The following is a 13828-nucleotide window of genomic DNA, read 5'->3' on the forward strand; positions in this document are numbered from 1 at the left end:
TACTTAAAATATAACATCTTTATTTAAGTAAAACTGAACATGAAAAAGGAAAAACATATATACATTCATGTATTATATCTTTAAAAAATATATATTTAAAAAAATCTGTGAAATCACTTTGATTCGTTGTTGTCGTTTTTCTCAGCAGCAGTTTCAGGAGACCGACCCATCAATTCTCTCAACATCGCTTTGTACTGCTCCTTATGGTGAGGGCGGATAATATGAGCAAATCCTTCGGAGGAGAGAAATAAATATGAATCTAACCATAAAGAAGAAAATCACAAACAAACATTCATTTACATGTCATTATATAGTACACACTCATTAAAAGGCTGAAGTTTTCATCTTTGTCAGTGAATAAGGACACGGCCGCAGCCACCATATTTTCATAGTTGTCCGTCGCCTTGTAGCTGTAGACAGCTTGACAGAGCTGCGCTGATCCCTCTGGGCCCAGCGCTCTTTTAACATCGATCAGAAAGGAAGCCTGGACGTATCTCGTTGCACAAGCGCCTGGTAAACATGGAGGAGTTTTAATAATGTCTGTATTACTTCTCACTACCATTACAAATGTTTATGAATCACATACTGTATATTCATTTACATGCAATTTTAAATTATGTGACCTACCAGTCTGAGTTTTTTTAGGCCCTCCTTGATTGGGTTTCTCTCCATTTGATTGAGTGCTAGTTGTTGCTACAGCAGAACTGGATGCTGAAACTCCACTGGCTTCCACATCTGATTGAGAATAGTTAAAAAAAAAAAACTAAATAAAACTAACCTGTAACCAATAAAACACAATGAAAGGTGGCCATCTTGACCTACCATTGCTTGGCATCCCGGATATCTTCTCGTCTTTGCCCAGTGAGTGTTCAGGTTTGTATCCACAGCCAGTACCGGTCAGTTCCTGGCATTTCTCATCAAATCTCTTCCTGTGATGTGGCCGTACGAACAGGTACAAACCTGGGACACATTACATGGGTTTGAATCAACATGTTACATTTAGAACAATTGATATATTTATTTTCTATACCACCTGTAGTCATACCCCAGTCCACTTGGGGAAAGAGGTGGGGTGCAGTACACTTTGGACAGGTCACCAGTCAATCACAGAGCACATATTGACAACCATTCACACTTATACATGAATAACGTTGATTCTTTATCATGTATCCCAAATGTTATAATGTTGCCTCAATGACGGACCTGCTTAATCAATGAGCAGAAAATCAAAGTCAAGTCAATTTATGCTTATACAGTACCAGTTAATCACAACAATGAAAAAGGGAATTGATCCAGGTGGTATGGTGGGGAAGGGAATTAACTCACATAAGGATTAGAGATGTGCTAAGCGCCGCTTGTTCTTACTAGGGTCATGGGGGTATGCTGGAGCCTATCCCAGCCAGCTTTGAGCGAGAGGCAGCGTACACCCTGGACTGGTCGCCAGCCAATCACAGGGCACATTTCGACAAACGATAATTCACACTCACATTCATACCTATGGACAATTTAGAGTCGCAAACAAACCATGAAATGTAGGAGACAGCCTGAGTACCCAGAAGAAAAAAACCTCTAAAAAACATTATTTCCACGTAAATGACTCACCACGGAGCAAACTATAAGTATGAGGGTCATCGGTTAACAAAGACGTCTCTGACAGCAGGGTGTCCAGGTTGTCGTTTTTCTTGTAGGAATGCAAAGCCAGGCGGATTTTCTCAAAGTTGACTTGGCTCAGGGATGACTTCATTTCTTCCAGGAACTTCCTAGCGGTTCTGGATTTCTCATCTCCAGAAACACCCACAGAAACACTTGGCTGCTTTAAAAATAAAATTAAAACATTTACAAAACAATACAATAACAAGCGTAATGTGTGCAGAAAAAAAATGGTTACTCTAGACCTATTTCTTTGGGGTTCTTGCTGCACAAAAATAAACATTTTTGCTCATTTTACCTGTCCTTGGACCAATTTTATTTTGCGTTTCCCTCCACGCATCATCTCATCCATTCTTTTGTCGTATTGAAGTGACTGTGTGGACAAATTGCTTGGCTGAAAGAAGTGCAAGAAAATAAAATGAAATCAAAACAATATATTAATGACGGCCCGCGCAAGTTTGATATGGATGCTGTATGGTATCATGTACCCAGAAAAAATTATTACGTTTGATTAATGTTCATGTTAAAGGTTAAATAACTGTTAATAGTTATCCTCCCTATCCGTGTGGAAGTGGTACGTTTTTGGCTATTTAAGTTTAAAGGAAATAACTTGAAGGCTACCGTTTAGGTCGCTAGCTCTCTAGTTTGCGACTTAGCATGTGTCTCAAGACCCTGCAGTTGCGCAATATGTTGTAAATAAAAAGAGTATAAATGTGACTATAGTCGTGTTTTGTCATGTCTACAGGGCTCTAATAATGCTTTGTTCATTTTAATCTGGAAAAAATAATTTGTCTACCCACCAACTATATGTGGTTTCTTAAGTTTTTATTATTTGCCGTTTTATTATTATTATATTTATTTATTACTGATTGATTGATTTTCTTTATTCTTGATTTATTTATTTATTTTTCATCTTATTTTGTGCAGAAAAATAAAAATTAAGATATTTGAGAACAGTGGAATGTTTTATCAGAGCTTTTCTTGTAGAAAATCGGAACCAAAGCACTGAAAAAGTTTGTATATTTTTCTGTTTTTAATAAATGTGTTTTGTTTTTTTTTGGAAAACCTGATGCGGCCCAGCCTTGCTCAGACCCTAGCTCCAGTGGCTCCCAGGTAAATTGAGTTTGAGACCCCTGATTTAAAGAAATCAACCTACCGTGTGATCTCCCAAAGCACTATTCGTTTCTCTTCGGTTCTCAACTCGCTCCAAGGCATCAAACAGATTGCCTGATTTCATCTTAGTTTTTGTTGTCTGAGACTGGTATTGTTTAAAAATACTTGCAACTCCAGTATCCTCATCTTCAGGGACACAAGATGAAACTAAATCAAAAACAATGCATGGGGATGAGTCAGGCTTTTTAGTTGATGTGACACTCACCGGTTCTCCTCCTTTTAAGAGTGGAAGTGTGTGTGTCCAACATTTTGGCCTTTTGAGTGTAGGAGCTTCGAGAGGCCAAGTTAGAACTGGAGCTGGAGGACTGTGGAAATGGTAACTGAGAATTGCTTGCTGAACACATTGAAGCAGCTTCAGGTACAGGATCCTTTTGCAAGAAAGGCCTCTGGAATGTAAAAAAAACTTAATTCATACACATACCACCAGAAGACTTCTTTATTATAACCAAGCAATCATTTATAATAACATTGTATCAGCATTGTTTACATGTACATACCATAACTTACCATTTTCTGTGCAACCCTGAAGAACTGGCACACGTCACGGACTATGTTCCCAAAGTTGTCATAGTGACGAACATAAGGTCTCACCCATGATGGAAGGTGCAACTGGGCATCTTTATTTTTAAACCTGTGGAAAGCTCATGTTATTGTTTTTTTCATTCATTTATTCATTTTCTACCGCTTATCCTCACGAGGGTCGCCGGGGGTGCTGGAGCCTATCCCAACTGTCTTGGGGCGAGAGGCGGGGCCAGCCAATCACAGGGCACATATAGACAAACAACCATTCACACTCACATTCATACCTATGGACAATTTGGAGTCGCCAATTAACCTAGCATGTTTTTGGAATGTGGGAGGAAACCGGAGTACCTGGAGAAAACCCACGCATGCACGGGGAGAACATGCAAACTCCACACAGAGATGGCCGAGGGTGGAATTGAACCCTCGTCTCCTTGCTGTGAGGTCTGCGCGCTAACCACTCGACCGCCGTGCCGCCCTTATTGTTTTTTTTTTAAATTTTATTTATTCATCATCTGTCTAAAATATAGCGTTCAATTCTAAAATGTATTCACTGGAATGAGCTACATGCTTTAGAAGAGTTGTTGTTTCCAAAAGAAATATCCTGAACAGTAATCTGACCTCTGATCACACAGAAAGATGGCGCCGTAGTCATCCTTGTGGCGAATGACTCTTCCAATGGCCTGGTTGACAGCTCTGAAAGCCTGCTCTTTGTACCACTCCCACCCTGAAAGGAACTACAAAAGGCAGCCTTGATTGGACACACATCAAACGTCTCACTTGTTTGTCTTCTAGTTCATCTCACCTTCATGCCAGGGATTTTCCTTTGGTTCATTTCATCTAAGAACTGCATCTTCAAGACGACTCGAGGATCCATTTTTGGCGGAAAGGGGAGTCCAGTGATTACGACACCACGACCAAATGTATTGGCAAAATCCAGACCCTCACTAGCCTACAACAGAAAGTGAGATACAGTGTCCAAAACTATGACTATGTATACAGGTATCAGACTAGATCTTCGTTCATGGATATTCACCTTTCCTCGACACACTGCTGAAAAGATTCCACCTCTGGATTTTGAGTCATTAACTGCAGTGTAGTAACTCCCAATAGCCTGAAAATACAGAACAAATTCACTCATGCGGATATAGTGGCTCTTGTAATGGTACTACTTCATTCCAGGGAAATGTTATTGTATAATCATTTGCATTTACCTCAGTAAAGGTTCCTTTCCCTTTAGGTTCAATAAACATTGGCTTTACACTTTCGATGCGATCTGCATGTCCTTTGTCCTTGTGAGAATGAACACATATTTGTCACTTAGATATTTCTAAACAACAATAATAAATCATTTGAAACACCACATATGATAATAATGAATTGTCACTTACTCTCCAGAACTCCAGAGTTTTTTCCATTAAAAAAAAGGAGGGAAAAAACAACAGAAGTCCATGTGGTACAATGCGAGTCAGGTTTACTGAGGAGACAATACAACAAAAAATATCAGCATGGACTTCTAATCTAACAGAAATTAATTCTATGTTTGAATGAACATGAAGAAAATTCCAAGTCGCGTTTGAACTCACCCACTGTATTTCCTAAGGATGAGAGGTTTTCAGGGACAAATCTTTAACAAATAAATACATTTGTTGTCAATACTGGAAGAATGAAAATATCTACATATCAACATTATCAATCCAATTTTAAACCTTCACAAGGCACTCTCACAAATACTTGGAAATAAAACATTTTAATGTAGAATCTTCATTCATTTTCTATGCAGCTTATCCTCATTAGGGTCTGTATACTGTATATACACTCTACACACACACCTTCTGTCAAATGCTGAACTTAACAGCACCCCATCTGGGCCCCGTTCAATGACGCTGACAAAGATTTGGTCCCGCTCAATCACATGGCTGTTTTCCAAAGACACTGGAAAAGTTCTACACAAAAAGCAATAGTCTTAGTCTAGGTTTATAGTCTTGACACACATGATACTGAAATAGGCTTGAAACAAACGTACATCCTCATCTCTGCGGTAAAGGAATCCAGAGGAGAAAGTGTACCGCTGGTCAGAATGATGCATCGAACACCTTGATTCACCAGATCCTGCATGCTGAAGCCCGGGGAAAAACACCAGTAACTCAGAATGTTTCCTGGAATGTAGAGGGCATAAGAAAAACATCAAGGGTTATAAATGAAATTCAAGGGGTTCATAAGGTGTTCAGAACTCTTTATGACTCGTTTAATCTGACTTCAATTAGCCATGGATTACAACTTTCGTGCAATTTGCACTTAAAAATAGCAAAAAAATAAATATAGTGTATTTAATGAGTAAAACAAAGTAAAAAAAAAAACAAAAACTCAATTAAGAGACTGAATTTCTCTGTTCAAGAGAAACAGAATAACTATATAGCAGTATTAAATCATTACCTGTTGATTCACAGCATTTTATTAATACAGAATATATGCAAAATTAATAACATAAATTAAATGTATTTTTAAAATTATTACCTGCTTTCTTTGTCGAAGATGAAGCCCACGGATCATTGTTTTGTTTTTTCTGAGAACTGGTGTCTTGATGGATGTGAACCTGTGTCCAATGCACAAATATGATTACAATGTATATGAATACACCATACGCTAAATAACAACCGACAATCTCTTTCAAACCCAATAGAAGATATTTAATTTAATGTAGGAGTTGATCAGATGAGATTTTCCATTAGAAGTGTTAACATCTCTGTGGATGTGGTGCACAAATCCAATGCAGTCCCACTGGTTGAGGTTACTGTATATTCATATGCTGTATAATAACCCTTTAAGGGTTGCCATAATCAAACACACACCACCCTTAGACTAAAACTACTATAGAGTTGTGGAGGTAACTCTTTTAGCAAATCATTTTATGAGTGTGGTGAAATACTTACCTTAAACTGAGCTGTATTAGCTTCCATTTTCTTTTGCTGGTCTGATGCTGATGATAAGACTTCCCCAGAGAACACCAACTGTGGGACCAAAAAAAAAAAACTCCAGTAAACTTTTAATGGAATGATTCGTTATGGACAAATGCCCTCACAAGAAATAACATTGGAGACCACTGGTATATGACAATATTGTAATATTGTGACAGTATAGGGTAGGTTTTCACAAATTACAATGTGGGGTAAAAAGGCTAAACATTTTTTGCACTTTTCCCTTAACTTTTATAAAATCATAACCTCTCCGAAAAACATCTGACTTCATAATTTTCCATAAAACATATGTATAGAAAACTTGGTGTGCTTATAAATAAGTTAATAGACATGTTTATGGCTGCACGGCGGTCAAGTGTTTAGCACGCAGACCTCCCAGCTAGGAGACCGGAGTTCAATCCCACCCTCGGCCATCTTTGTGTGGAGTTTGCATGTTCTCCCCGTGCATGCGTGGGTTTTCTCCGGGTACTCCGGTTTCCTCCCACATTCCAAAAACATGCTAGGTTAATTGGCGAAATCCAAATTGTCCATAGGTATGAATGTGAGTGTGAATGGTTGTTTGTCTGTATGTGCCCTGTGATTGGCTGGCGACCATTTAAGGGTGTACCCCGCCTCTTGCCCGAAGACAGCTGGGATAGGCTCCAGCATACCCCCGCGACCCTCTTGTTTATGTTGTTACTTGATAGACGATGTTCCCCAATTCCATCCCATTTAACTAGTCATCATCTTCCCTTGACATACAGTACCTGTATAATATCTGCAAGCTTCTGTAGTCCACTCGTATTGAGAAATATCCCCGTTTCTGTGAAAGACATCCGGTTCGAGCTTCAGTGCCAAAATATTGTGCATGAACACTAACACAAAATGTCTGTCTTTGGTGGTGGTGGTGGGGGGGGGGGGGGGCTGTTTCTCCTTTGCATGCTGGATTTGTGTCTTATAAAAATTTGGAAATGCACAAAATGATTAATTCAGCTGTATTTCTAAGAACAGATATGATGAAAAAAAGACACTTGAGGCAATTGTACAGAAGAAATGTAGTAACTGATTCTATATGGTATTAGCTGGACAGCAAACTATGCAGCCATACTCACGTCCTGCTAAGTATCCAATGATCTGCTCCAGCGCTTCAAACACAGTACTCTTGTTGTTGTAGTTCAACGTGGCTCTCTCCAATAGCTCATATATGAAGCTGAAAAGTACACATCAGGGTTAATAAACCCAAATTTGTATAATATGCACACCTCTTTGTCTTTATTTTTTAATGTTTGACCGACTCATGTTCCAGAGAACATAGTGTTTCGCATAGGACAAAATAAAGTTGCATAAAACCTTCCATAATGCTCAATTAAATTAAATTATTGTGCGACCAAACCTTCACTTACATTCCAGGTTTTGTTATGCCTTTGTCAGCTGGAACTTCAAATGAATCAAGAACTGCTTCCAGATTTAGCAAAATCTCTGTAAACAATGATCAATTCATTTTAGGTCAAAATCAGCGTATAGAGTAAATTCATTCATTTGAACACTTACCTTTGATTTTAACAACAGTTTGTATGTCCGTTTTTAAACCTGAAACAAAAAAGCAAATATAGACATTTACTTACATATTTGTGTGTGTTTGAATTATAAAATGTTTCAACTCAAAACAAACAGTCATTCTTACCTTGAAAAGAAGACTCTCCAAGGTCGGCTTCTTTAGCCTGGTCACCTAGCAATCTGGTCAACGCATTAATAGCCGAGGCTACGTCATACGGCGTCATATCGAACGATGTTGACTCTTCGCAGGTCTTCTCCTGCAAACAAATGTTACCCAAGTGAGTCTGAACTGCATGACAAATGTCGCCAATATAACTATATGGAAACTTTAATTAATTAAAACTTTAATTCCATAACATTAACAAATTGTTCAAATAATTGAAAAAAGTTAGAATGAGGCAAGATTAATGAGGTTAGCGCGAGCAAATCAAGCGCTCCTTGTCTGTGATGTGCTGCAAACGGCATGTCATATGCGTGCTGGAGCCTATACCAGCTGTCTTCGGGCGAGAGGCGGGGTACACCCTGGACTGGTCGCCAGCCAATCACAGTGCACATATAGACAAACAACCATTCACACTCACACCTATGGACAATTATTGTTAGCACAATAAAATGATCACAAAAAACACTGCGAGTAATAATGCAGACGGCACTCTTACTATGTTATGAGCTTCATCAAAAATGACAACAGATCCAGTCAGTTCGATGCTATGAGCTCTGCGGGTCTGTGGAAAGCAGAACAACAGTTTATTTGCTTGAATACAGTTATGAATTTATGAATACAACTACTCTACTCAAATTAAATACTTGAACTGAGATAGATAGACACACATATACATTTTCTATTCAAAAATGATAGCTTACCTTTGGATCCAGCAGGTAGTTATAGGGCATAAAAATCACATCTGCCTGCTGCTTTAAGGCACGTGAGAGGTAATAAGGGCAGGCCCTGCAGAAACAGAAAACTGTTTAAAAATTTAAACTTTACATGACCCAAAAAGAGTCCATTCTATAATACAATTCTATAATTTGTTGTATATATATCTATAATAATCTATAATAAATTGTTAAACAATTACAACTTTTCACCAAATTAATTAATCATGATTAATCACCGTTTGTAATTATGTGGGAAATATGCTACTTTTGCCAGCCCTAGAAAAAATAAATGCTTTTAGAGGTACAGACAGACAACTTAATCTGGCAAATATCAATGCATACACAATGTTTAAATAAACATAATGTAATCAGACCTTTGTTTGTTGCCAAACTTGACCAGGTCTTCAATGTCCACAATATTATTCACCAATTCTGTATCGGTGCTTTTCTCTAATGGGAAAAACAAGATGAGATAGTTAATCGAGTATCTTCCCTTGAGAAGATATACTGTGTGGACATGTTGTATAGAAACTGAATTGGTGGATGGAAGGGATAGTAGGACATTATTTTAGCTGACTGTCGGTCATGACTTTTTAAGGACTATTTTGTTGAGACAAAATGTTAAATATAAATACGGCACATATGTATAACTCATATCGCAGTATTTGCTCTGATATTTACTGCAAACAGTGTTATTTGTGAAATGCATCCAGTGGCATCACAGTAAATATATAGTATATTGGATATATGTAGAAAACCAATAGTCTTGTGTATTTCCTTTGTGAGATCTTGCATTTTAGTTGTAAAACATTCACCTTCAACATTGTTGTAGAACACACATGACCTTGTCGATACCTTTCCTCGACACATGTGGACCTAAAAAATTCCACAGGCAGTTAGATATAAAGAGTTTTACTACTTTAACAAACAACACCATCCTTTAATAAGAGATAAATACTGAACTGTATATCTGTGGCCATGATCTCATTTATGGAAAAAACAAGCACTGACTGGATTCATACTCAAAGATTTAATTGAATACTGTACTTTGACATGGTTGCTTTCCTGACGCATCACTTCTGGATTGATGCACAGCTGTTCTCTTGACCCCAAAATACACACCTTAGGTCTGAAGCACAAAAGAAAAGCCTGTGCGTTTATTAAAACGGAAAAATGTCAACTTAAGCATTGTGTGAATTCCTTGGGGTTTTTGTTTAAGTCTTTATCGCAACTTATGAAAAGAACATGTCTTACTTGTATGAAGTGTTCTTTAACTCATTAACAACTTGGGTGAGCTGAGAGTGTGTTCGTGATGCGTATATGATCTTGGGAACATCACTGTGATGCGCTGGAAAACAAAGAGAAGAAAAAGCGGTCCTCAACATTAATATGCATATTCTTCCAAGCATAAATGCAAAAGACAAACATGTTAGCAATAATGACATGAACATACATGGTGTTGAACCATCTGCGTTAGCTTGCCCCCAAGATGAGAGAGGATTACTAGGGAACATCTCCTTCCCATTCAGCCTTTCTATTATTTTCTGTGCAGAGATAGTGTCTTTGAAATGATCCCTCCAAGCCAAGGTGGCACATAGCAGGCACAATGTTTTCCCAGTGCCCGTAGGACTCTCCAAAACTCCATTAACACCCTGCAAAAAGCATAGTTTTGTGTACTTTGTATTAGATACATTTTACTTGGATATATATATTTAGATATACTTTCGTGTACAAGAAAAATAGTGCAGTCGGCAACACTCACCCTCTGAAGACATTCAATGACTTTCCCCATGTAATCCCTCTGACACTCATAGGGAATGAAAGGAAACTGCACCGTCACTCCGTTTATAGTTATAGTTGTCTGCATGATGTCGCGTTTAAAAACTAGCCTAGCTGTTTGAAAGGGTGGATAACTAATGTAAAAAACTCATTACTCATGAGAAGCAGCTAAAAAAAAGTTATAGTTATGGTTCGCGGCCACAATCCGTGTCAACAGTGGTACACGTTTGCCGCCAGTACATCACTTCCGGAGTGTTGCGCATGCGTATTCTTCTTTTTCCAACTTTCAACTGATGTGCATTGCTGCCACCTTCTGAAATTGTGTGTGGATCGAAATGCTAACGCCTTCTGAATTATTTTATTCAATATGTATCTAAATTAGCATGACAGTATTTTCATATTTTTTCATCATTTACACTTTAGTGGTCAAATTTTAACTTAAACAAAATTCCTCATTACATTTCCTGCAACTCATTTGTGACGCAATTAGCTGTTAGTGCATGCGCATTGTTAACACTCAACATTTTTTTACACACCCGTCATCGAAAATGAACTACAGAAAACGAAGGTGTTTTAACATGTATGCATAAATGATGTTATGGAGTGTGTGAATAAATTATTTTGTCCAGTCGCACACATTTGTGAGGTGAGAGGGTGTCGGTTTACAATATGACCCAAGCAGTTTCCGAGCTAGGCTATTGCACCCCCTGCTGGTGCTTCTGTGCCTGTGTCAATGACTCCATGAGCATGAGCTTGTGTTTCATCTTGGTAATGATTCTTCAACAAAGTGATGAACAGACTAGTTTACAAACTCCAAGTAATTTCACTCCACCCACAGAAAACACATTCCAATGATGCAGACAAATCATTCACTGAAAATATGTTCTGAGGAAAATCATAGTCCACTCATGATTAAAGAATTCAAGAGCTCCTTTATTCTACTATGACATACAACACTAGTGAAATACATTAAGTGGATAGTTGTTGACACTACTCTTCTGCAGCGCTGGGCAGAACGATTTTGTTGGTGTCATAGTAGTTTTCATCTATCAGTGGTAGACCCGCCTTCTCTTTCTGCAGGATGACACGTTCAGCCTCCCTTCTGGCCCATTGGCGCATACTGCAACACAAACACAAAAAGATACCGTTTATAGGCATGTATTCAAGTGCTAAAGTTGTGTTTTATTCACACCAAATGGACTCCAATAAAGCTGTAGAAACCTCTCAAGGATGATCAGTGGAAACAAGATGCACTTGAGTGAATGTTATTATGGGGCGTTGTGTGTTGAATTTTGAGGGGAAAATAATTTTATTCCATTTTGAAAATAAGGCTGTTCCATAACAAAATGTGGAAAAAGTCAAGCGCTGAATACATTCCGAATGCACTGTATCCTTAAAATACAAATAACTTAAAATCCCCGTTGCAATGAGATTTAGCAATATTCCTTAGCCTTATAAAACAGCAAATTTGATACCTTGTGAAGAAAATTTGAAGAACTAACTAAAAAGGGACATACCCGTGGTCTGGTAAGTAGTGAATGAACGTTCCTCCAAGGACAATACACACTGAGATGCCAAAGAAGAAGGCCAATCGCATGTTCCATACATCAACCGCAGGGTCATTGGAGAAGCCATGGTAATCTGGATTCTGAAAAGTGAAGAATATAATTAATTAATTAATGAGGGAGGGATGGCAGATGTTGTAGCAAGGTAGCAATATAGAATTTGACAAACCATGGAAAGGGGTTGCATTCCGGGGAATTTTGGAAGGTCTATGCATTGCTCAAGGGCACTTAAGCCCATTACCGTACATTAAGTTTTTTGTAAAAAAAAAATATATATATATTACAAACTTCAATTGTACAAAACAGTATAAGCAGAATTACAGGAACATAAAAGTGCAATTCTACATAACAATATCAACATAAAGAAGAAAAAGTAATATAATAGCTATTTAGATATTGCTTGAAAATAAGAACAACAAAATAAAAACAACAGAAAACATGTCACTTAAGCTTGTTCTTCATATGAATTGTTTTTAGAACGTTCTCCAATGTACGAAAGGTTTTCACTGCTTTTCTGTTTTTGATTATCAGCTTCAATGAGTCATATAATATCTTCAGTTCAGAAGAAAACCTGTGAATATTTGGCTTACATAACATCACTCTGGATTTGTGAATATAGAATTTTCCTAATAAACAAATACATTTCACAGCATTCTGCAGATCTTTATGAAGGTTACATTGTAGAAACAAGACCATTTCCATTTTTATGTCAATGAGTGTATTGAAAGACATAAAAAGTAAAATAGAAACTTTGGTCCAAAATACTTGAGAAATTGGACATTCGTAGAATAAGTGCCTTATTAATTCCTCTTCTATTTGGCAAAACGAGCATTGTGACGAGACCCCCTCAATGAATATGGCTAGATGTGAGTTGCAAGGGTAAAAATTGTGGATTGTTTTAATGTGAAGTTCTTTCACTTTGTTTGGAATAAAAAACTCATTATGTTCATTCCATATCTTTTCAAAGGGGATGTGAGTGAAGGAGTTTTTTCTAAAACACAGGAGCCATGGGAGGGCAATTTCTATCTAAACTAAGTGTGTTCCTTATGTGTTTGTTATCACATTTACTGTCAAGAATGTTCCTTCCACCAATCATTAAACTTGGAGAAACTCCTTCCACCAGCCAAACAGGGAGAGATGATTTAAACAGTTGCAAAAGCTGGGCTGGGATTCCCTTAATCACTCGTTCATAATCAACAGGATCCATGTCGATATTATATTTATGAACAAACATGTTATAGTTGTATGATGTTACCGTACATTAAGTGATACATGCAAACCAATAACACGGAAGCCATGTTGAATGTGTACAGCGGGTATTAACTGACCATCTGTGCCCTCGTTCACGTCAGCCATTAGAATAACAACAACGTCAACGGGAGAACCCGAGAACTCAAATCAGTCATTTTTCGTGAAGATGAAGATATCCATCGGAACAATGTACAGTACAGGAACTCACCTTGACATACTGGCTGACCTCACCATGGCTGTCGCTCGGAGCCGCCTGCTGCAGCTCCGTCACGGCACTCGAACCAACCGCACCGTTTGGCTTCGATTGTGACACGCACCGAACCGGTACATTCAAACGTAAGCGGGGCAAAATGAGGCCGAATCGTGCAAGCCGGGTTAACATTTTGCCGTGTTTGTGAAGGATACTGATGACCCGGAACCGGAAACGGGAGCTTGGGGACGATTCCTTTTTTTTTGCAAACAGGGGTTGTTCGCATTTACTTTGTTGCATTACTG

The 13828-nt window shown here is 38.1% G+C and overlaps 2 protein-coding genes across 3 annotated transcripts; both read right to left on the reverse strand.

Annotated features, from left to right (window-relative positions):
• Positions 1–44: 44 nt before the first annotated feature.
• On the reverse strand, positions 45–10795 carry rtel1 (regulator of telomere elongation helicase 1). 2 transcript variants are annotated; one of them, XM_058051243.1, is made up of 32 exons: positions 10501–10795; positions 10192–10390; positions 9993–10086; positions 9786–9867; positions 9554–9614; positions 9113–9188; positions 8724–8808; positions 8519–8584; positions 7987–8116; positions 7854–7892; positions 7706–7781; positions 7415–7512; positions 7070–7125; positions 6279–6356; positions 5863–5941; positions 5372–5504; positions 5178–5291; positions 4932–4972; positions 4737–4822; positions 4560–4637; positions 4382–4459; positions 4151–4297; positions 3967–4082; positions 3331–3454; positions 3029–3209; positions 2807–2949; positions 1949–2044; positions 1603–1810; positions 823–960; positions 628–735; positions 322–510; positions 45–232 (listed from the first exon to the last, which is right to left on the reverse strand). In XM_058051243.1, the coding sequence occupies exons 1-32, from the start codon at positions 10603–10605 to the stop codon at positions 114–116; spliced, it is 3423 nt and encodes a 1140-aa protein (XP_057907226.1). In that variant the 5' UTR covers positions 10606–10795; the 3' UTR covers positions 45–113. The 2 variants fall into 2 exon arrangements, with proteins under 2 accessions (XP_057907226.1, XP_057907225.1); XM_058051242.1 differs by having other exon boundaries at positions 47–232; positions 1603–1813.
• Positions 10796–11429: 634 nt separating this feature from the next.
• ndufb11 (NADH:ubiquinone oxidoreductase subunit B11) lies at positions 11430–13786 on the reverse strand. The gene is made up of 3 exons (XM_058051847.1): positions 13542–13786; positions 12035–12165; positions 11430–11637 (listed from the first exon to the last, which is right to left on the reverse strand). Exons 1-3 carry the CDS (start codon positions 13713–13715, stop codon positions 11508–11510), a joined length of 435 nt encoding a protein of 144 aa, XP_057907830.1. The 5' UTR covers positions 13716–13786; the 3' UTR covers positions 11430–11507.
• Between the last annotated feature and the right edge of the window lie 42 nt (positions 13787–13828).

The sequence above is a fragment of the Doryrhamphus excisus genome, chromosome 16, assembly GCF_030265055.1.
Source record: "Doryrhamphus excisus isolate RoL2022-K1 chromosome 16, RoL_Dexc_1.0, whole genome shotgun sequence".
NCBI classification, from domain to species: domain Eukaryota; kingdom Metazoa; phylum Chordata; class Actinopteri; order Syngnathiformes; family Syngnathidae; genus Doryrhamphus; species Doryrhamphus excisus.

What these genes read in the sequence shown, in the direction of transcription:
- ndufb11 (XM_058051847.1), bottom strand. Translation starts at nt 13,715, where the DNA reads ATGTTAACCCGGCTTGCACGATTCGGCCTCATTTTGCCCCGCTTACGT. An exon ending in AGGTCAGCCAGTATGTCAAG is followed by an intron (nt 12,166 to 13,541) that starts GTGAGTTCCTGT and finishes TTCACTTTTCAG; the next exon opens with AATCCAGATTACCATGGCTT. An exon ending in CACTACTTACCAGACCACGG is followed by an intron (nt 11,638 to 12,034) that starts GTATGTCCCTTT and finishes TTTGTGTTGCAG; the next exon opens with TATGCGCCAATGGGCCAGAA.
- rtel1 (XM_058051242.1), bottom strand. Translation starts at nt 10,605, where the DNA reads ATGCAGACAACTATAACTATAAACGGAGTGACGGTGCAGTTTCCTTTC. An exon ending in GGAAAGGAACCTTTACTGAG is followed by an intron (nt 4,460 to 4,559) that starts GTAAATGCAAAT and finishes CTGTATTTTCAG; the next exon opens with GCTATTGGGAGTTACTACAC. An exon ending in TCTTAAAAGGAGGAGAACCG is followed by an intron (nt 2,950 to 3,028) that starts GTGAGTGTCACA and finishes GTGTCCCTGAAG; the next exon opens with ATGAGGATACTGGAGTTGCA.